A 24234-nucleotide genomic window follows, 5' to 3' on the forward strand; every position below is an offset into this window, starting at 1 on the left:
TGGCATTTCAATGGAGAAGAGACAGATGGGTGCCCATGCTGATTTTGGCTGTTACAAGAATTGTCTGTTGTGCCCTGTACTTTCTTTTGCTTTCTTGTCTTTGATGGATGATGGATCTTCCACATTGGTATACCCAACTGCCCATTACTGTAACAGGGGCTTACCCAAAGAATGAATGTCTAAGGTATTTACTTTAGGAATTATTTAAGGACAGAGTATTTTTTGTCTTTTTTCTTCAAGCAGGTTGTACTGATTTTCTAAAGAACAAAAATTATGTATTGCTTGTAGATCATTTTAGTATATAGCTTGTAATTATATGTGTACCAGAAAAGACAATCTTTATCTTACTTTTCTTTACTTGCTTTACTTCATGAGTATTCATAGCTATACTCTCTTCCCTAACCCTGCTTTTATTTCTTTTGTGCCTTTTATTTCTTCAATTCTTTCTGAAGACAGTCTCTGTTTTTAAAAAATAAATAAGTGTGACTGGTCTTACTTATCCTTTCATGCCATTTCAGGCATCCCTGAAAGGTGCTATCACTCTCATTATTTATTCAAGGATCTGAAGACACTTCTGAAAAAAGGAATAAATTATTCTGTCATCATTAGTTTAGGAAAACTTTTAAAACCTCTGAAAGAAATGAATTGGGAAACCATTATGAATAACTGAACTTCATTTAACATAGCTGTGATCATTTCAGGACGTGATTCCCCGCAAAGGCTCTGGGATTCCTTGTGGATATTGCTGCCAGAGTTTATTATTTTAAAAGCAATGCATTCAGCTACAGTTATTGTATAACTAAATGTTTTAGGAGCCATTTGGCAGAAATGCACACTGTGAGGTAGAGCTGAATATTTGCAATCGAGTATCAAACAAAAGGTGGTTGAGTGAGCTGAACATTGACTGATGTGAAAGAAACAGATACAAAGCAAGGTAGGGAGAAGTGAGTTGTGTAATGGAAGTTGAATCAAATGATAGGTGTCTTTGTATTATTTATACCAGTGTTTTGAACAGTTGTGCTGAAAGCTTTATTTCAGAGATTGCAGCTATAGTTAAAATGGAAAGAACATCAAATATTGAACAACACAGCCTTAGGAAGATAATTTTAAGTACCTGAGCTGATAGATGCAGCATTTGAGACTGAGATTAAAAAAAGACAAATCACAACTGAGACCAGCATTGACCACTTTAGCTTGGAAGCTGGGAAGTGGATGGACTTGGAGATAATTGCTGTGTTACATTCATCACATGGGGTGAAAACTGCCTTCTCAAATGTCCTAGGAGAATTTTCTTAAAGCCCATTTTCTTAAGGTAACCACATTTCCCCTCACCAGTGCAAAATCTCTGCGTGATAAGACACGAGGATGTTGCTTAGGCTTAAAATTAGTACTTTCAACCAAGAAGGGGAGTCTTCTGCTTACAATAATTAATTATTAATTGTCTAGTTAGGGACCCATGTTGAGTAAAGCAAAAGGAGTTTCTGGAGAAGCTCGAGGTCTGCATCCTCATGTTTGGAGTTTCTCAGTCTGACACTTACTGTGACAATTCTCTTGCATGAATGTCTGATCTGTACAGTAAGTTTAGAGCAGAGGATCTCTGTGCTGTCTAAATTTCAAATTTTTAGGCATTGTTCAAACTGTTGTAGTCCATTTTTTAAGTGGTGCTCAAGGCCAAAATAATCCACAACAGCTATTGTGGATTACACAATCTACAAAATTGTATTGTGGATTGCACAATTACACACAAGTGTCCCTATTTTACCACTCTGAGCAGTGCTCTCATCTACCTGGGTCTACTTTAGGCAGGAGATGGGCCTGGATGACGTCAAGAGGTCCCTTCCAATCCAGATGCTTGGGACAATCAAATTATCTGTCATCCTGCATTTTCTCCCTCAAATGGACACTATCCCAAATCTGGTTTTTAAACCATTTTGCAGACTTGAAGAATCTCCAAAAAGAACTATAAAACTGGTATGATGGACTGGATGCATTGTATTGGGTTCACTTGCCCTCTGAATTAAATAAGAATAATCACTAAATGTTTAAAACTTTGGGCTGTTGCTCAGCTAGAGTGTGTATCAGTAGCTGTCTGAAGTACCTTAGAAAAACTTCTTTGTCACTCCTTATTAACAGCTAAAACTCTATTCCTCTCAGTCTTTGACACCAAATGGAAGGCTGGGGACCATTCTGACATGCAATCTTACTGGTTGAGGCAAAATAGAAAAAACAATTTAGATTTCCTAACCTAGCTCTTTAAATATATCCTTATGAGGAAAGATTTTCTTTTCAAATTCAGCAAGGAATTATTTAATGATGCCAGACCAAGTTTATTTTTTCAGGCTTTCAGTTTCAAATATATTACCCAAAGGATTTACAATGAGTTCTGTATTTCATTGAATTATCAGAAGGTGTACATTGTCATTTAAAAAAATATTACTGCAGATATCTCTTTGGCAGAATACAATTACAGTCCCAGCAGAACTTATAAGTTAAGCTATAAACATTATAAAAACAACAAACCAATTTGTGGCAAAATCAAAATGAATTGCTACAATGGAAACTTTTCAGTATTTTTCTGGATTTATAGTCAGCAATTGTTACTGCTTAACTGTTTTAGTAACTGAGAGACATGAGCATTTTGAAGACAGTTCTGAGCATAGTTTTCAGAAATAATACCAAAACTTTTTAATGCTCTTTTAGAAACACATAAAAGATTAGCAAAACTAGGGAAAGCTAAATGAGTGTTTCAGGATTTAAAAGAAGAGCAGCGAGCTGAATATGAGAAGTGCTGGAAAGATCTTACAAAGGAAACAAAAGGTAATATAAGAAGTGTAATAATAAAGGAAGAGTGACTCAGGAAATTTTACTCTTTTTACAAAGTGACTTAGAAGTAAGTTATAGTAAAATCTGAATTAGGAAAGCTGACTTCTTTCTTATACAATTTTAAATTAAATGTTAATCATTCATTTGGTAGTCTTGTTAAAGTCCTTGAACTTAAAAATTCAGAATTTACTTACAGATCAAAGCCTCTTGACTGTATTGTATGTGGTATTTAAAACAGGTTTGGCCCACTTGTGGAGGTGTAAGGCATTTTGGGGTGCTTGTGATCAATTGGCTGAACAGTGGAGTGTCAGCCCAGGAGAGAGGAATGGTTATGCTGACCTTGCCATGATTTACCATGGTCAATCACTTGCAGAAACCATTTTGAAGTGGGGAACCTAAATGAACTTCATATTCCCACTGCAATGAGTGTAAAAATTCATGTCCTGTAGGATAAAGACATTTCTCAGCTCTTGTCTGTCTGGTTGGTGCTGTGTGCGCTGAAATGCTCAATCTGCGCATTGCTCCCGTGCATTGTTCTCCCAGCTTCTCTGCAACTCCTGGCGGTGTTTGCACTATTGCTGGTGGTGAATTTTATAAAAGTGTGAATGAGAAACAAACATAAGAATGTAATGTTCCCACAATGTCAACTGAGGTGAATGAAAGCCATGTCAAAAGCTAATCCTCCTGTAGTCAATCACTTCAGTAAATCCATTTGCGTATTGCACAGGCTTACTCAATGGAGAACTTTTAATTTTTAAAATATTCTGTATGAATCTCATTTTTCTGACTTAAAATGGTTTTTAAATAGCTATTTATAGAAGGCTGTGCAGTGAGTCAAGGGCAAAACCAAGAACACCAGGGCATGCAGACCCATGCTGTCACCAGTTGGCTACATATGCTTTTAGAAATAGTGTTTTATTGCAAGGTGAGACATAAGGATTTCCTGTTCATTGTAGAGAGAGCTTTGAATGATTCCTCTCTTTTTCCAAAGAAAATGTTGACAATAGGATCTTTGATCTTCAGAAGCTAATGCACGTGACAAATTTAATTCATGTAAATAATTCTGCTAGACTCAGTAAGACCCATCACAGGAAGTTAAACATGCATAACTATGTCTCAAGTAAAGACCATGCACGTGGTAGGTATAGTGATATAGTCCAAAAGTTCACTTAGATAAAGTTCTCTCTTCAACAGATGTAGTGGAAGTGCTGTCTTATCAAAAGATCATGTGAGGTTTTTTAACTACCTTTTGCAAAAAATGACATGCACTCAAGTTCAAATCTTGTAAAAGCAAGATTTATCTAGACAGCTGAATAGTGTTAGAAGTGTCCATGTTGTAGTAAAATAGTAATGATTTATCACATTTTTTATATCCTCGTATTTTATGTTCAGTTCAGTATTATGTGATTTTAGGAAATATCACTGCATAATTCCAGTTTACTATTCCAGTGCTATATTGCTATTGTCAAACCTTTTTCTACAATCATCCATTCATGATGTAAGTTTTCCAGGTGCTGACTTTCTTGAATACAATTGATTAAAATTGTATTCTGTAGAATAGAATCCTGTATGACACCTTGGGTGTTGAATGATCTTTAGAAATAACCTTGAGGTCTAAAGGTCTTGTGGGGAAAAAAAGGTTTTACTTAATAGGATCATCTAGTTCAGAAATTATCTAATGCTTGACAAAAGTCATAAAATAGACAAGCACATTTCTTTTCACAAGTACTTGCAGTCCTATTAGTAATGCTTTGATACCTACTGCTACTTGTCCTGTTCAGTTAATTAATATCATTCTGTAGTGGAGTGGGCTTGTTCAAAAGCTGAAAACTCTTTTAACTCCCCCGCTGTTAGGAAATCATATTAAAATTTCTATTTGAGAGCGACCTTGCTGCTTCCTTTTGTTGATACATTAATACCACTAAACCAGTATTTGGGAGAGATGAGTTGTGTGTCCTGCTAGTGATGACAATATTTTGTTTTACTGTTTGAGTTGTGATGTTGCTTACAAAAAAAAGGCTCTTGAATAAGACTTTACCTAATTAAATCAGTTGATGTGATAATTAATACAAGAATTCTCTGGGTTTGGTATTTTGAATGTGACCTAGCAGTTTCTTATATCATCGACGAGGACTCTTGATGAAAAGCCACCAGTATGAACACCAAAGAAAAAAGAATAAGAGTTTTGCCTTATACTTTAAATTGCTGAAAGTGGGGCTATGGAACAGTGGTTTTCCACAAAGGCAATGTTCTGTTTTCATACTACAGTTTCTCCCACATTCCATTTAATTTATGACAGGCTATTAGTGTTAATTTGCACTTTTGGAAGGACTTCCATTTAAATAACTAATTACCTAAAAGGAAATTTTTTGATGCTTATGCTTTCTTTTGCTATCATCAAATAGTGTCAAGATCTGGAAGCTGCTGTAGTGCTGGTACTGTACAAATTAGAAGTATAATTAGCACACTGTTACTGCCTCTTTGACTGTAGCTGTTTGGGGGTTGTTCTACCATATGAACATGCTATGTACAGTAGTAGGCACTTTTTGGAGTATTTTTCTGCTTTCACTACTGCTTGATATTGCTGCAAGTGAATGGGTTTAACACAAGCTGGTATACACAAAAGATAATGATGAAACCAGCTGGAATTGGAGATGCTGAGAGACTGGGTTTTATTGCTTTCTACAGGGTTTTTGTATGATTCTTTTTGAGAATGCTGACCACATGCTTTGTTTAGTTTGAAAAGACAATACAATGGGCCACAATTCCCTTCAGGAAGAGAGGTATCACTTTAGGCCATTATATGCATCTTTACTCTTCTGATAATTTAGCTTTATGCTCTTTTAAGTTTTGATGTTCTCAAAGTCAGAAAGAGAGGCAGATACTGAATTACTGTACACAGATAGTGATATATAATAAATCAATGAATACTCCCCAAATCTTTACAACTTTTCCTTCCTTGTGTTTGGGTATCAGACTATGTAGATGTCCACCACACCCCATTCATCTCGTGAGCTGTCAGTAGTGTTTTCAGTCCTTTTTCTCTTTTCACTTGTTCAATCAGTTTTGTTATTGTTCTGTGACTTCCCTCCCAGTCTGTCTGTATAGTTCTAATATTATCTGTTGAAGTCTTAGGTAGTAGCTCAGTAGTTAGGCTGTGGTTTTCAGCTGCGAGAGGGGAAGAAAAAAGTGCAGTTAGTACCTGTATTTTATAATAGCTCCATGTATCTCTGTCTGTGTGGCACAAAAAGCAGGTATCCTTTTCAAAATCTATTTTTCTATTTCTGCCTTATTTTGTTTCTGTGGTGCAGCTATCAATCAATTATGGATGTTGTGGGGAATAAACAATAGTTTGGTTTACCAAGAAGGATTTTAAAATGTTAAAGAATTTAGAAAAACCTTTAAATTTTCATTTTACACTGTAGGATTTCAATTCAAATTATTTCAGTCTTATTCTGATAGAATAAAACTGAATTTCTGATAGAAATTAATTTTTCCCTACCAGTGTTACAGGGAATTTCACAGGATGTCTGCTCACACTCCCTTTGTATCTAACCACATACCACATGTAAAGAGAATGAACATCTCAAGCTTCAATATGTCAGCTGTTATCAGACTTCCATGAAAAATGATTAACTACTATTTGTACTTAAATTGTTATTTTGAAATAAAAGATACTTCAAGTTGCTTGATGTTAAGTTAGTATGTAAGAGAAACTTCAGAACTCAAACCACAATTTCTGAACAGAACCCCTATACAGATGTACAGTCTTAGTGGACCAGGTTTTCTGTCTTTTTTCAAATTCTCATGGATGTCTGCCTAGCACACCTTTCTGCTTGAGAAGTGGAAAACTGAATAGGGATTAAGAGGAAGTGCACAGCAGGGGCAGGTGTGGCTGGGGGTCTGGGATGTGTTTCCTGTAGCACTTGAGTGTCCCTTCAGCTATGCTCAGTGAGTGGGGCTTAAAGCAAGGATTTGCTGATTTCAATTTTCTAGACATGGTCTATCAGCCTAGACACAGGCCTGGGTCAGGCTTGAGCTGTACCAGCTCTTGGGCTTCTCAGCAGAAAATCAGGTGAAAGTTGACATTTTACTGATTTTTCATGAAGTTTGGGTGGGAGTTTTTTGCTTGTGGTTTTTGTGTATTTTCCCCTGTGAGTATTATCAGAGGAAATACATATTTTCATTAATGGGTCACACTTCCTTCTGTGTTCACTATGCATTTGGGAACAGCAGTCTTCATCTCCATGCCTTGTCCTCCATGGATTTGGTTATTTGAGCTGTGCTTTCTCTGTGGGTGCATTGCTGTGTGGGCTCACAGGCTCTAGGCTTTACTGGGTGGGATGCAGCCCCATCCCACTGAAGAAGCCTCAGCTGTGGAATTTGTTTACTCTGTAATGTCATTGACTTTGGAGGCTTACTAAAAGGATTCCTTTTCTCTGAAAGGTTATAGGAAGTTGAAGTTTGTTTGCATTATGATTGAGAGCTCTTTATTTGATGCTTTTTAAATACTATAGTACGTTCTCTAACGCTGGGCATTTTTTATACTTGAATGAGACTCTGTTGCACAATGTCATATCATCCTGTACTTTCTATGGTTTCACAAAACCAAAAATCACAGCATCATTTTAAGCAAACTGTGATTTGTGGCTTGTTTAATTCAAACGGAGGAATTGGAAAGAAAATCAGAGGAATTACTTTTATCCATTAGTACAATTTATTCTTTTAGATGCCTGTCCTGTAAAGGCAGGGGTGTTCAGGAGAAAGTGGAAGCGATGGCTCGTGGACTGTCCATGCTTCTCCATTGTTAGCATCTCCTTGGCATGATTTTGGTCCTGGTGTGTGGTGAGGTTGGTTGGTTTGCAGTGCAGGGTGAATGAAATTGTTCAGCCTGTGCTACAGCCCTCTAGGGAAGTGCATTTGTGCCAGAAACTACGTGCATGGATCAGATGCTTTAGGATGTCAGTGCAAGTCAAGAGAGGGTGTTTGAATGATATCCCTTCAGGACAGGAGCAGTGCTGGAGGGCTCCACAGGGCCAGGAAAGGACAGACCTGGTGTTAATATCTTCTGAACAGCCTCCCTGGGTAAACTGTCCCCCAGAGTGTCTTGGGAGAAGGAGTAGCAGGGACATAAAATTTCAGAGGGTCAACTGCAGTAACAAAATGGTTCATAACGTGTCTGATGAGCAGAGTGGTACTGACAAGTAAATTGCTCCCCAGCATTAGTTTAGTTGTATCCTGTCAGAGCTGGGACTGAAAGTACCTTGATTTGGATTTTCCGTTACTTGGGCTTAAATCATTAATATATTGTGTAAAGACAGTTTGCAAACTGCTTTAAAATAAATGCTTATTAGAAGGCTTCTCTGGGAAACTTCTTCCTTAACAAAACCAAAAAAAATAGACAAAAGGAAAAAACCCACTGCCATCACGAAAAAAAACCAACCCCCAAACCAACCAACCAACAAAAAACCCCCCAAAACCCAAACCAAAACAAAACTACTTTAAGTGGATTTTTTTTTTGGAAAAGATGATAATTGAAATAAAGCGTGCTCATTTTTCATAGTGTTTCTTCTGCTGGAATAAAGTATTTAAAATGAGAGATTCTTAGCACATGGCTAGAAACTGATAATTATTTAAACCAGCTGCCTAGTTGCAGTGTATAGTGAGATTCATCACTGTGATTCACTAACGCATCAGAAAAAAATTCCCAAAAAGTGAAAATGCTATGGATAGATAAAATGTGAGAAGTGGGCGCATGGTGTTGGTTTATTTTTAAAAAATGCAGCCTCTATTTGAAGTTTGATTAGAATGAGTCAGTTTCTGTTAGATCTGACAATTATAAATTTGTTATTAGCTTTCCAAAATAAAATACATGAATAAAACTTTTTTAAAATGTGCTTATTCACCAAACCATTGCATCTGTAAGTATGGGAAAAGGATGCTTATCACTGCAAAATTTCTGCAGGTCTTTAATTAGAAGCATTTCCCTGTAAGGAGATGACTGTATTTGGGGGAAAAGAGAAACTTACCTGTTTTGGCCATACTTGACACATTTCATATCCAGTCTGCTACTTCTCTAAAGAAATAATGTGCAAAAATTATTCAGTGTAATTTCAGCATCAAGAGTAAGAGCCACAATTTTTCCTGGCATTAATTATTTTAAAAGAGTTTTCATTTTCTGTAGTTTAGCCTCATTTTTCTGTTAGGATTTTGAACATTGTAACCAAAACTTTCCTCCCTTCCATCCTCATCCCCACAGCAAATGTTCTCAGAAAGGAAGGATGTTAAAAGTTGCATTGAAAGTTTAGTAACTGATTTATTATTGGATGAAAAATAATGGGATTTATGTTTGCCAGTGAAGTTGTTCATTTTATTCACAGAATTGATCTTCAGTGCAAACTAAATCCTTCTTGATAACAGCCTGTTGTGAGTTCTTGTACATCACTAAAACTAATTAAAAACAGGTGGATTCTTCCCATGGAGCAGTACCACTCAGCTCAGTGAAATGAAGTTAACTTGTATGGGTTGTCAGAGAGGATGTTGTTTTCCTTAGGGACTACACTGGAATGTTAGGATTCTCTAAAGCTGCATTTCTGAACAGAAAAATAATCATATTTTTACTATGATACCCATATTACTTTGTTTATAAAACTTGAATTTAAGTTGGTGCTGTAGACAAGAGGAAACCCTAAAGGAGACTTAATTTTTGAAACCTGATCTCTGTGTGAAAGTCTCAGTGAAACTCTGGTATAAAGATTTGAAGGGTTTCATTTAGGAACTCAAATCTACAGAGCTAAGTTTTGTTGGTGTTTTTTTTTAAACTTGTGGTGTCACATTTTTCAAGACACAGTTTATCTTTCACAAAAATGAATGAGATAGCAATATTGAAGAATCATGAGCTGTGTTTACTGAGTATTCCGTTTATGAACTAAATGATCTGCTTAATCTTGTGATTTATTGCTAGTTTGATAGTTCTCTTTAATAGGAGTTTGGCTTATGTGGGATAATGATGCTGGTTTCATTCTGTGTGTAGGGCTGTGCAGAACAGGACATGGAGGTAGGGTAGGAGACCACCTGATTTGTGCTGCATTTTCAGGGAGCGCCAGCAAAGTTCAGACTGGCCTCTCTTTCTGGGCAGAATGAATAGAAGGCTGGAAAAACAACTGTCACAATAAAATTTTTTTCAAGACAGAAATACTTGTATCTAAGCCAGCTATGAGTTTTGAAATAACCTATCTTTGCAAATCACACTATGCAGAGTGGTCCAAATATAATCTTTGTATCTAATGTCATTGTTACAGACCTCAAAGATGGTCTCTCTGTAACAAGGCATATTAAAAAAAATGACCCATATGAAGTGGACTCGTTTATGTTAGTCTTTACAAGCCTAGCGCTTAGCCAATTTTAATTTTGAGTCTTCATTTTTTCTTGACTAACTCCAGTTCTGTGCAGCCTCAGATGACAGGTTGAATAAAATAATAAAGTAATAGAAGACTGAAAATAAAAAACAATAGAGCATTTAATATATTTACATTTTCTAGTTTAGATAGTTTGAATTTTAAACAAGTCTTTGATCCTGTCACTGCTGAAATGTATTCCTAAAATGGTAAAGAAGAGTTGGTAAATTAGATAAATATTATCATACATACAATTTTTAATCTGAGAAGTAGGAGGAGGAACTTGTGACATGCGGAGTTTCTTAGTTGATGGAAATAAACTGTGTGTATATTGGGGCATATTTAATTTTTGTTGCAAGCTGAGGGTTCTGTGTGCTTTCAGATGCATGGGTGTATGGATCATGGTTGATTCCAAATTGCTACTTGTGGGTGCCACTGTCTGGTTCTGGGTGGGGAGTGATGCTGCTGCACTCATGCATTTACAAGCAGCATAGTGTAGGACAGGTCAGATCTGATCATCTCTCTTCTCCATGTAGATGGCCCACAGCGGGCCATCAACTCACATCAAAATATGCATTTATTTATGAATTTTAGATCTGCAGAAATCTCCAGATCTTACTAACATTGCAGTACTTTAACTTTGCTACATTAATACTTTTCCCCTGTGAGCAGTGTTGTTACATTTGCACCTAGAGGTGGGATTTTATGTGGTTGGTTTGTTGGGACAAAGAACTTACTGTTCATATACAATGGCAAATGCGAAGAGCAAGACTATCTTGTCTTGAGTAACAGATTATTTTAAAACTTTGCTAAACAATAAAATTGATCAAAAAACCTCGAGTTTTCTAGTTAAGAATATAAAACTTCTTTTGAAATTTTTTTGGTCTTCTTTCTATCTTAATGCAAACTGCTTATCTTATTTTGAAATGTACTTTTGTGCACCAGAGAAGTATAATTTATTGTAAATGTTACATTAAAAGACTCATTTCTCAGGCAGTTAGAATTAGATTTTTTTCAGAGACAAATGTTTTCTATGCACATTGCATAATCATTAGATTAAAAACCAATTTCTCCAGCTTCTAAAACAAACCATTTCTTTTGCATATTGAAAAGTTTTTAAGGCGTAACATCTTCAGAATAAGTGCATGTTCATATTGTATTGCTTCTGAAATAGCTGGGAACAGTGATGGAAAATCACTAAACTAGAAAGGATCACTTGTGAAATGCACAGTACCTTAACATAAAGAGGAAGAATAAACAACTTTTTCCATGGCCTGCACGCAGGGCCAGTTTGCAACTGTGTGATGGTGGTGGTGCTTGATGGATCAGGCATAGCTTAACTACTGACTTTCTACTATGCAAAGGTTGCAACAGGAAAACATTTTTGGACTTGTCTGTTTTTGTTTGTCTCTCCTATAGAAAATTAAATACTTTATCTGTATATGTGAGCTATCCATGGTATGATGGCTCGTACCTCCCTGCTACAGCAGCCACTGCAAAGTGATTTTATTGTCCTCCAATCTACTGGAATAGTTTTTAACATGTCTTTTGCTTTACCAGCCTTTTTGCAGACCAACAAGTAACTCAGTGTTAATTTAGAATCTGCTAGTGAAGTGTGGGCATTTAGCAGTGTTAGAATTTTCAAGCTGGAGTCAAAATTTGTTTCTTGACATATTTGACAGTGCTTTTATTTAATAAAGAAGAAAGCATGCACTTTGGGAAATGGTAGTCTTTATTTATGGCTAAGATGGGAAAATGCAAATGAAGTGGTGAATTTTGTGATTAGTATTTTACAGAGCAGTCACTTAGTATAATTATATGTTTTAGATCAGTGGAATTATCATGTTCTATTAACCAGATTGTTTCCTGACTTCTTGTAGGATTCTGAGTAACAACAAGATCTTGGGGTTGAAGAATGGCTCTTTCTTTGGACTGAGATCCCTGGAGAGACTGTGAGTAACTGATCAGCCTTGCTGCACCTTCAATTCAAAGTCTTTGTACTTTAAATATAGAAACAAACATCAGATAAGAAAGTTGGGATGCTCTGAGCTGTATTGCACAGTAGAGTTTCTAGGCAGTCATCAGGTTAAGAAACAGCATAAAAATGAGTGCATGGGGATGGATGTGGAACATGCAGGAAAGCACTGCCATCAATTTGGAACTAAAATAAACATCCAGTCAAAGCCTTGTACTACACTATGTGCACTATCACAGCAAAGACTGCTATATGTAATGGTAACACTAATATACCTGGCATGTAGTTTGGGTTATTTAACTCATTGGTCTCCAATATTTCTATTTTAGATCTATATAAGTTTAAATTTTTTCTATATTTTAATTATAATATCAACAACTTAGACAGCCTTTATCACAGGAGCAAACAATGACTTTGATAAAGCTCCATGGCCATGTATTTCTAGCCAGTACTTGAAGGGGGAAGAGGAGCTCAGGAGCAGCTAATCAGTTAGGAAGAAAATATTTGGAAACTTCAATGGAAATAAATAAGTAATAATAGCTACACTATAATAACACTACTTTCTGTATATATGTCAGTCATTGGAGAATAATTGTGAACAAGCCTAAAGAACTATTTTTTATATCTATAGGCAACTTCTGGTACCAGTACATCTAAAATGAGTAATTATGTCATGCCTATCTTACAGTATCTCCTGCAGCTTAAGCTAAATTACCTTTATACTGCTTTGTAAGAGTAGCTTTGTTATGTAGAACTATTGATATAAAATTGTTGCTGCATTCATGAATGCATGAATGTATTCTGTGGGGTGTGAATATTTCCATATACAAAGAAATGATGTATTAACATCAACCTTAGCTAATATTTTTACTCTAGATGTGTGTGATATGCATGCTGTTCATGGTTGTGGAACAAAGTGGGTAAGTATACCATACTGAGTTGAGTGTCCTAAATGTGGTTTAAAAATAAACAACTCATTTCAAGGTCTACAGCAATCCATTTGAAGGATTTGGGTAAAGTGATTGTCAGAACATTTCTGCTGAGTAACATTACATTGTCTCTGCATACAGTTATAGTTGTGTCAAGTACTTTCATTAATGTATTAAATGATATGGAATATTAAGTAGTCTGGAATGGAGAGTGAGGTATTATTTACTAACTGGTTTAATATTAGGATTAACAGTGATATGAGGTTTGTAAAAAAGTCTACAAATATTTTAGACAAAACAAAAACAATTTAGAACACAGAATAGAATTACAAATTTATTGCAAGGGAAATTAGTAAATTAAATTCTCATGTAATGTAAGTAAATGCAATTAATGTAGTGTTTAGAACTAAAGGAAAACATTTCCTCTGAGGTTTTCTTAATGTTTAATTTACATTGGAGAATTATACTGAGCATGTAGTTTTAAGAATTTTATTAGTTAAATAGTGAGAGAAATACTTGAGCCTGAAAAGACATTAGAAACAAAACTAAGAGCAGTGAGAAAACAGAAAAATGCCTTAAGTGTGTAGCCTCGAGTACCATCACAATCCAAACCATTCTATTTTCCTGTATCGATTTTTCACAACAGTGCAGATAAAATGAATATCATCTTCTCTATTTATAATTCTATTTGGCTATGGTGTAATACAAAATCCATGAGTGGTCCGTGAATTGAAGACTGGAATTCAAGTGATGACATTCTCATGATTCAGCTGCTCTCTTTCTGTTTCATTTGGGGCCACTCAGGCCCCATATGCTTCTTATCAATATCTGTGAAATCCCAGTTTCAGCTGCAGGGGCGAGAACAGCTGGAATAGTCTACTAGGAGGTGAGTGTGAATGAATTACAGCTGGATGAGTGCTCCTAGCTCTTGGACAAAGGTTTCCCCAGCTTTGCCTTTTGGACAGAACCTGATTCAGAGCAGTACTTCAGGTGCTCAAAATGGAGAACTGTGGCAGCAGCTGCTTTGATGTTCGTGACTTATCAAAACGGAGCAAGAAAGTCCAGGCAAACTATTATTTGCCTGAAAGGAAGGACTGTAGCAGGGAAATCCAGCTTCCCTTAAAATAATGTGAAGTTTACAAGATTAGGTGCTTAGGAACATGGGTGTGTTGGAGTTAAGAATTGCTCACTTAATTTGGCTTTGCACTCCTTGTGGTCCTGTTCAGAAGAAAAAGTAATGTGAGTGCCATAGAGGAAAGAATCATGCAAGTCAGTAATTTTTTTTTCTACGGTTACCATGAGAACATGAGCTAGAAGAATGCAAGCTTACATGGAAGATGAAATCATTCAATGTCAAACTGAAAGAATAGAGAAGTAAATTTTCAGGTGGAATTGAATTACTTGTATATTCTGAGTCTTCCCTGTTCTGGAGTGCTTAAACCCTCTTTTTGGGTAAAGAATGGTTTGAAGCACTACTCCAATAAGTGAGTGACAACTTTCCCCTATTATTTTGTTTTTCAATGCATGTCACAACAGGAATTGGATTACAGAAGTGTCAGTCTTCTCAGGTTCTGGTGATCTCTCAAGAGCATGTTACACAAGTGAGGTCTCTCACTGAGCAGTTGTCTCAAAGTGGGACTCTCATTCTATCAAGCAAATCAAGAAAAGTTATTTACCCCTTAACTATCCATTCTAAGAGTAAGACAAAATTGATTTCTCTAAAACTAAGGCTATTGCAGAATTCTAATATTTTACATGGAATATTTTTTTCAAAATGTTTTTCAGAAAATTGCAGTTTTTTTCCAACCATAACATAAGAATAACAAGGTTAGCGTTTCAGATTTTCTCAGTGTTGCTGCTATAGGAAACCTGATGCTAGGTTTTCAGATGATAGAGGCAACAAACCAGGGAAAAATGTTTAGGGAAACAGTTACTTCCTTTTTAATAATTTAAAGATAGTATTATATTTAATAATAATCCATTATTATTAAAAATGAAATGTAATAATGTCTATTAAAAATAGTGATCAAAAGGCATGTATGAAATGCTAATTTTTTACTGGACATTTTGTAAAAATGAAAAAGCTTTGAAAAACACTGACTCACAAAGGTGCACTTTCAGTTTTATGTATGTGTATGAACAGTGACTCATGAGTGATCTGTAGAGGTGGCAATACCTTTCCACAGTTACAGTTTTCTGAAATTAAGAAATTGCCATGTGCTGTTTTGGAAAAGTTGACTCACAAATGTGACATGGCATCTGGATCATGAAGTGCCCCTGTGCCAATGAGCTTACACTGTAGAGACAAGAGGCATTTAGAAGTGAAGATCATAACTTAAATACTGTGAAAGAACAGAAGTTTTCTGTAGACTTTTATTTTATACAGATATTATATGCTGCCCAGTTATATGGTCCTTGAGTTGGAATAAATCAGAACTGTAGGAAAGACTATAAATAAGCTTTTTTTGAAGCAAGTGTGGTAAAGGAATTGTTTGTTAAAATATGAAGAGCTATGTGGAATTTAACCAGAGGAGATCTACAGACCATAAATTTTTTTAAATGAGAATGCACACCTTGAACCCATTTCTGTGATACACCCTGTGGAGATGGCTGGCTTCACATTCAGGAGGCTGAGAATTCAGTTTGGGTCTGAAGCTGAGGGCAAAGACTTGACAGCTTGTAATGATTTCAGTTTCAGTGCCTTCCCTGTCTGCAGCCAGTGTTCTGCCTTCCCAGAACAGCAGGAGTTATAACAGAGATTTAAATAAGTTTTACTTAGGCTCTAGGTACCATAAAAGAAAGGAAAATGAAGGAGTGCAGTAGCCCTTTCAAGTAAGTCTCAGCAATCTGCAAACTCTCGTTTAGTGAAATATTTGGAGGGATCTGAACAACTGAATTGTCTGTGTAATTTGGTGGTGTAAATATTGCATAAATCGGAACAATATATTACATGGGAAAATCTGTGACAGTTTCCTTCTTTAAGAATTATTTTTACGTATTTATTTTTATTTTCTCAACATGGGGTTGAGCATGCTAATACCCAAAGAATCATAGGCTAGTGCAGGTTACCAAGCTACTTGCAGATGCCTTGTCATGGCAGTATGTGGTATGGATGCTGCTGTGAAGCATTGCCATCCCCCTCAGTGTGCAGCAGTGAGAGCACTAGTGCCAGCTGTGGTAAGGCTTTTATGTTTGAGGGTATTTGGCCAGCCATAGTCCATGGGATGCTTCTGGGGACAAAGACTGAGGTGACTGGCCCAGGTGCTCCAGCCGTGCTGGACCTAAAGCCAAGATCCAGACTAGGAAAAGAAATCTTTTGCCCTCATCTTGGTACCGCCTGGTGCAAAACAATATGTCCTGCAGCTGTTATCCACACTGCTGATTTTCTTACTTAGCACAGCAGCCACTGCCCCACAGTTGCCTGGACAGCCCTGCCCACGTTAGCCCTCCCTGGGGCAGCCTGGGGTGGCTCCCCTGCCCTGGGCTCCTCGTGCTCTGGGGTTGATTGTGCACTTGGGATTTTCAGAAGTGGGCGTATGAGGTTGCGCTCTCTCTCTCTTTCATAACCAAATGTACTTCTTCATTAGGTTTATAGGAGCATTATACCTCTGAGACTGTTGCTCCTTTGTCCCAGTGACTGAACTTCTAACGGGTTCAGAAGCTATTGGGAAGGAACCAGCAAATACAAATAAAGAAACATACACAAACAGACCCTGGTTGCATAAGCAGTTTCCTTGGGAAATCAGGATGAAAGATCACTAAGCAAGATTACACATATTTTTTCCCAGTTGAGCCAGAAGAAAAGCATGCCAGGCACTAATAAGCTGCAGTGACTGTTTTACAGAAACTTGCTTTGTTACATTTTCTAGACAAAGAAAAATAGTACTAAAGTACCTCTAAGAATTTAGCAGTGAGTTTATTTTTTGTTTTGATTTTATTTTTTAGCCCTATACCTGAGTCTTACTCTACCAGGCCTCACTTAGATTGTGTGTAGTTTTATTAAGTGCTGCTGTACAATCAAGTTCCAATCACATGTCAGTGCTGCACAGCCACGTGTTGTCCTCAGTTATTATCAGGCAAGATTGCCTAAAACTGCTTCCAATAGATTTCAGTGGGACATTCTGGAGCTATGTGTTGTGGTGTGCAACAGAAGTAATAACACACTAAGTTGAGGTATGAAAAGGAATAAAAAGACAAGCATAAAAAATTAGACCGTAGAAAAAACTTGCTGTTAAGCAGTTGTTACAAAAATATATTTTCAATTTGTTTAGAAAATTTCAAGTGATGGAAGTGTAAAACATAAAGGTTTGACATTTTTAATGTGCAATTTACATTTTCTAAATTACTGTCCTCTTCACTTTTTCCCTGCACATACATTTGAAATGTGCATGTGCACACACACCTGAAGAAACAGATGTTCTTCCTAGGTACTGGGAAGAATTGGAAATACGCTCGAAGAAACTGTTAACAATTTCACTTTCAACACATTGTGTATGACGTCTTTAAAGTTAGAAACTTCATAGAGCAAATTTAGAATGTGTTCTTTTTTGGATTGTTGTAAAAATAGAAAAATACTCGTTATTATGAACTCACAATATTTCTGACTGACGGCCAGGATCCAGCTGTGCCATGTTTTTGGCTTTTTTTTCCCCTTGAAGATCTTGCAGCTGAGGAGTGTGCCCCTAACTTTGTGCAAGCACTTTTAGCAGAAAATAAATTTATAAGCTTGGTGACCTTAAATGCCACTGAGCTGTGTTTAGAGAAATGCTGTGATGGTATTCAAGGAAAGGGCAATCTAAAAATCTGTTTCTTAGGGCTGTTTGTTGTGTAAATAGTCATAGTATGAATGAAATGATTCCATTTTATCAGGTTGTTGTATTTGGAGAAATATTGAGAAAGAAAGCTCTCAAGCATCTGAAGTTGTCTTGCTACTTTTTCTTGTGTTTGAAATCCTGCATGGATTTAGTAAATTTTCTAGGTCCAGTTAATAATGATAGCAAGTTATTTCTTTATTCTCAAAGAACAAAAGTACAGATCCTACAACCATTATTTTTTCTTGTTTAGTAATATGTCTGGGACACCTGAGGAATTCCAAGCAGTTTTACATGTAAAATTTTTTACTGTGTTGGCTTGTAATAGTTTACAGAAGCTCATTATGCTGCATTACTGTTTGAAGTGATTGATCATATTCTGCTAGATGCAGAAGGATGGGAATAGTTATGGGGAAGGATTTTTCTCCAGGAGCAAGACTCTGCTTTGTGTCTGTACTCTAAAATATACTGAAGATAATTCATGTTCCTCTTGGCAGTCATTGAACTTTGAGTTACCCTTTTGGTTTCGGTGTCAGAGGAAGGGTTTGTCTTTTTAATTATGATGATGCCAGTGTTTGCATGAGGCAGGAGAGTTCCTTTTGTCAGTGCTAAACACGGCTAATGTAGCTGGCAGGTTGATATTAATTGATAGATATGTTTGCCTGCACTATGGTCTGTACAAAGGCACTTGTAAATGCTGAGCTTAAAAAACAAAGTTCTGAAAATTCATGAATTACTGAAGTGAAGGTACCTGTTCATTCAGAGATGTGTCTATTACAGATAATTTGTTTGGAGGGTTGGAGATAGTCAGGAGATAAACAGCCTTCAGCTTTACAAATGCTGAAGGGAAAACAAACCCTGTGGATTTGGCACTGGACAGATGAGAAAGAGGAAAGAAAATAGTTATGCATATAATAATAATTTATCTCCTAAAATTAGAATAGTTTCCTGTGAACTGAATGGTTTTTAAGGCTCATCCTAGAACATGGAGAAAAGCAATTTCTACTGAGAAAATGAGTGTTAAGCTCATTTGTGAATTGGACAGTGAATTGGACTATATTCTTCAGAGTCTAATACGCACACCTCCTTAGCCATCTCTTTTTTTCATTGGTATAAATGTCACGGTCAGCTGCTGTAAGCTTTTTTTTGGTTTTTTTTTTTTTTGTTTTTTTTTTTTTTTTTTTGTTTTTTTTTTTTTTTCTGGGATTTTTATCATATCCTGTTTAAAACCAGATTCCTTACCCATCCTGGGACTCCTCCTGCATTTCCTTATGCCAGTCTGTCTTTGTGGTGGCTGCAGCCCAGGGATTTTGCCTCTCTTTGGTGCTTGGTTCTTTGTCATTGGGATAATTTTGGTCATGTAACTCAATAATGCCAGTGTCAGATATATTGTGGTACAGACAGAAGATACAGATGTTCACTAAATAAATGTGCTCTTTAAATATCTGGCTTTAGGTATCTGTCAATGAAGATTGTAATGTGTTACTGATTTACTGAAAAATAATTAAATGTGTGTCAAAAAAAGTTTTTTTTCCATAAAATCAATTTATTTCTACAAAATATATTTTAAAATATTAAAATTATTTTATAGAAAATATTAATGGCATGGACTGGTGAGATTGGTATGAGCCTGATATGAGACTGAAAGGAGATAGGAAAATGATCCTCATAGCACCAGAGTACCTTCAGTGCCTCACTGCCAGGGGTTTTTTTAGCATCAAACAAGAGTTGCTCATTAACATTTACAATATTTGAATTATATCTTGTAAATCACTCAAAACCACAAATTTAGTAATTGCAAATAAATTTAATGTTACAATGCAAAGTTTCCCTTATCACTTAATTAGCTAGAATTATCTAATTATTTCTAACTGACTATTTAAGTCAAAACAAGTTTTTACCCAACCGTATTTATTTGACAGATTTCATTTGTCATTATCTGATGACAAAGATAAGTTGTTATATTTTTGGCATTGCATTCAATTAAAAGTACAGCTTTTTAGCTTCTATGTCTTTTACTTGAAAACAATTCTTCTTAATCATAAAGGATTTTGTATAAATAGAGAATTTTATGCATACTGTAGCAAATGCATAATGGTTAGGTAATACAATATTTATATGTTGATGTTAAACAAGAGAGTATTTAGAAAGAAGAAAATCTGTGAACGAAAAGGCTTTTATTTGAGAAAAGTGATTGGAAATCAAGGACTGTTTCATTTTACTTTTTTAAAATTTTCATTCAATTTTTGTCTCATCACTTGATCTTTGTCTACCTCTCTTTTTATCTGTATTGCTTATTTAATATCTCAAAATCTAGTGATACTGAGAGATCTCAGCTTATCAGGAAGGAGAAAGCAAGAAAAAGTACATTGGTGTTTGTGTAATGCCAATTATTTTACATTTCTACCTTATGTGATGTCATTTACGTGCATTCCTGCCCTGAGTGGGAACAAACCTTAATGGGCACAAATACAAAAGTGCAGATAGAGGTTACTGATGCTTGTTGAAAATACCTGCCCATAAGCAGGTAAAGACAGCAAGAGGCAACAGCAGACCTAAGGAACCTTGGAAAATGTCATGGATCTGGACTTGGAAAAGCCACTGTTGTTCCTCACTGTTGGTTGAAGGAGTACAGGTGAATTGCTTTTCAAAGTAAGTATGATTTTGCTGCAGGCAGTGTTTTAATGAATTGCACAGGAGGAGAGTATCTAATTTGCTATCATTGCATAGAAATTTTGAGAAACCAGAGAAGGAGAAACATCAATGTCACAAGTCAAACTGGGCAAACTTAATTAAAAATTGCTTTTTCCTTTTAATTCTGTGGTCCTTAATGGATCTCTTTATTCTTTTCTATGACTAACAGTAAGTTACTCATTTAGTAGTGCAAAAACTGAGTTTTTTTTGACAATGGCCTCCCTAAAAGCAAATTAAAAGAAAAACCACCAACCAAAAAAACAACCTCCCCAAACTCTCTAAAGGCCAGAATCCATTATGTTCTAGTGTGCAGTTTCAAAGAAAGATGTAGCATCCTATCAGGAATTGTAAAACTTTTGCTGTTCTTAATATGACTGTCAGAAACAGAGGAGTTAGAAATTAAAAGTAAAATTACATTACCCTCTTTCTAACAGGCTGTATGTACTGTAAGTCTTACAACCATGAAGTATCTATCAAAGTACTTGTAATGCAGTGTGACAGAAAGGTAATGCATTTTTTTTCTCTATTCATTTGTTATTTACCAGTACAAAGTCACAATACAGACTATTAGATGTCACATACATTATATTTTACAGGATGAGACAATAGGAAAATAACCTGTATGTCTATTGCTGTAGAGTTGCTATGCTGTAATGTGCAAAAAACCCCAGTAATTTTAGAAAAAGAGGATGTTTTCTTTGGAATGTTACAGTCCTATTTAAAAATAGCAGTAATTAACTCTGAAAAACAGATTAGTAAATCAATTCCATTGTTCTTGGTACAAGGGTCCAGAACCAAGTGTGATTTTTCATCTTTTCTTTTTACCTTAAGCCTGTTTTTTGTTTGCCTCCTAAACTGCCCCGTTTATTTGTCTGTTTCTGTGGTATATTTGTTTCCCCCTGGAAACAGCAGGGGCTCCCAGGCCATGTCTTTGCTCGTAATTCCGTGTCTGTAGTGAGGTCTGAGAGCTGCTCAGTGCTGCCTTCCCTCGCAGGTGCTGCGTGTGGGGTGCCAGCCTTGTGTCACTCTGAATGCTGGCTGCTGAGATCACCTTCCTCTGCTCCTGACGTGGAACTGTGCTTTCAGCTGGGGCACAGAATTGCCAGCTGCTGGCACAGACATGGCATAGCCAGCAGCATTTAAGATGTCAGTGGTTTCCCAGGCTGCATCAATGGACTTTTGAGTGTAACTGTTTGCAAAACAGATTTCTGTTGGAAGTGTGAGCGTGGCAAAACAAAAATGTTCAGCAGGGGACACAGCAGTTTCACAGGATCATTTGTATCATAGACACCAGTGTTTCATTTAAACTGCTTTATAGTCACAAAATATGGAATCTTTTTTGATTGACAAAGCTGAAGTATACCACTTGGAATGATGCAAGCTGTGTTTCTATAAAGAAACAGTAGGAAAAACAGAAATGTGGTTTTAGGGCAGTTTGTGTGAAGTCAGAGGGAAGCATTCTGGGAAGCCAAGCTGATAAAAATTAGTGTTAGTTCATCAACAACTGAGCTAATCTTGTGAAGGGAGCTGTGAAGTGAATTGGTAGCTGAATCCTTTTATTAAATATGTGGTTTTGATTCCTCAGCTGTAGGCTATTGGTGGAATAATCCTCTCAAACTTCAGAAAATACTGTATATTAATTGTATTCAGATGCAAAGTGGTCTTTAACATGTTTACTGTCAAGAAGACCAAAAAGTTGTTTCACCTGGTAGTGTCCATATATAAAATGTGAGACACCTCAAGTTCTGTCTAGGGTCATCTCAACAGGGTCATCTCAACATCATGGTGGTGTTGGATCCAAAGAGAAGCTCCAAACTCAATCCTTCCCTCCCAGAGAGTTTTCTGGGTCCTACTGATAGCTTTTCTTTTTGTATCTCCACCTCTGACTTGATACCAGTTGACAGACATTTCTCAATTGCTTACTTATAAGGACAAAACTCCCTGTGTATATAAGTTATTGTCTGCCAAAAGTGCATGTCTGTAGACGAGGCTGGGAGATCTCAGATGAAAACATGCCATTACTCATTCATATCATGCTAGTCTGTAAATGCTCCAAGGGTACCAATGACCCTGGGAGCTTGCTGCCCTCAAAACTTCTGGGGATGCCTGCAGAAAGCACAGCTTGTTCTCTGGACGCTTGTGCTTCGCCAATAATCTCTGAGAAGGCAAAAAAAAAAAAAGGTGGAATTGAAAAGGAATGGAAAGAAGGGCTATGGTTTATGCCAGTTTAGTTTAAAGAAAAAAAATCTCCAAAATGAGTTGTCTGAAGTAGTTAGTAAAGCTGATGTAATATAACAGCTGTGGGCAGTTTTTCTCCCCACTTCTTAATATAGACAGAATTGATTAGTTGGGTGTAGTGTAGTGCTGCGTGTGTCAAGTAGGTACAAAATGGTTGTTCTCACGAGAAAATTGCATGCAGACTTAGCACATGATAAGCTGTCTTGTGTTAACACAAATTGCCTCGTTCTTGAAATGGAAAGTGACTGGGAGAGCTATAGAGGATGTTTGTATAGTCTGAGCTACGCACATATTCTGTGAAAAAAAATAAAGAATTACAAAATTCCACTATGTGCTGCTTTTGAAACTGTTTTGCTGAGGAGAATACAGAGAGAAACATTGTGCTGAAATAAAATGGATATTTTTGTTTGCTTGTTAACTTGAAAAAATGAAGTAAAATTGCTATGTGCAATGGTAATGAGATTCATCTGATAAAAATAAGTGGTTTAAGTTAAAAATAAGCCACTTGAGTTAGCATAATGCAAGAAACTTGTTGAAGCAGAAGTAAAATGTATTTAGGAAACTGCCAAAGGGGCAACTTGAATCTCTTAAAGTCAATTAATCTCCATCTATGAAAAATATGAAAGATATTAAATCAGGAAAAATGTTAGTTGTAGGTGCCTGTGAGAGCCAAATTTATTAAAAAGCATACTCTCAGCCATAACTGTAACACTTCTGCCATGATGCTGTAATTAATGGCAATGAAAGAAAGTTTTACAGCTAATGTATGTACGCAGACACATGGTACGTTTATTACTTTCACCAATTGTGTTTTACCTTTTTTTTTTTGTTTTTTGCATTCAGTATTCCCATTTGTTTGTTCATGCAAAGTAAGTTAATACTTTTTTAAAGACCTTAAAGACATGCTTTTCAGCTGAAAGGGCAGTTTAAAGTACATTGTGTTCAGAACAAAACGGTGTTTTATGTACTGTGTCAGCAGCTAAATTGAGAATTTGATGCTTTTTCCTTTTTGTGCCATTAATTACTTTTAGGTATTTCCCTGCCTCACCAGGGACAATTCTCCTATTTGAGTGAAGTTTAAATACTGTATTAAGCTTTCCTACTGTACAGAGTTATGTGAACTTACAAAAATATTTAGGAATGTAAGACCAGAATGGGTTGCAGCCAGCCTTAACTTCCAGGGATAAAAAGAAAATTTGTTCAGCTCTCCCTCTCATCATATACACCACAAATGAGCCGGTCCATTAACAGCTTTCCAGCTCTCCATTAAGAACACTGGAACTTCAGTTCAGTATAATGGCCCTAAAAATGTGTCACAAAGGAAGAAATTGTAATGGGCCACAGGTTGGGTTTTTTTGCTTTTTCAT

At 36.3% G+C, this 24234-nt stretch overlaps 1 protein-coding gene across 1 annotated transcript in view; it reads left to right on the top strand.

Annotated features, from left to right (window-relative positions):
* The window catches only part of ADGRA1 (adhesion G protein-coupled receptor A1), a 252358-nt gene that overhangs the window by 29178 nt on the left and 198946 nt on the right, over window positions 1-24234 (top strand). Inside the window, exon 2 of the mRNA XM_054637084.2 lies at window positions 12101-12172. Within this exon, the coding sequence (XP_054493059.2) occupies window positions 12101-12172 (72 nt within the window). The remainder of the gene's footprint in view (window positions 1-12100; window positions 12173-24234) is intronic.

Source organism: Agelaius phoeniceus, chromosome 9 (assembly GCF_051311805.1).
Source record: "Agelaius phoeniceus isolate bAgePho1 chromosome 9, bAgePho1.hap1, whole genome shotgun sequence".
NCBI lineage: Eukaryota > Metazoa > Chordata > Aves > Passeriformes > Icteridae > Agelaius > Agelaius phoeniceus.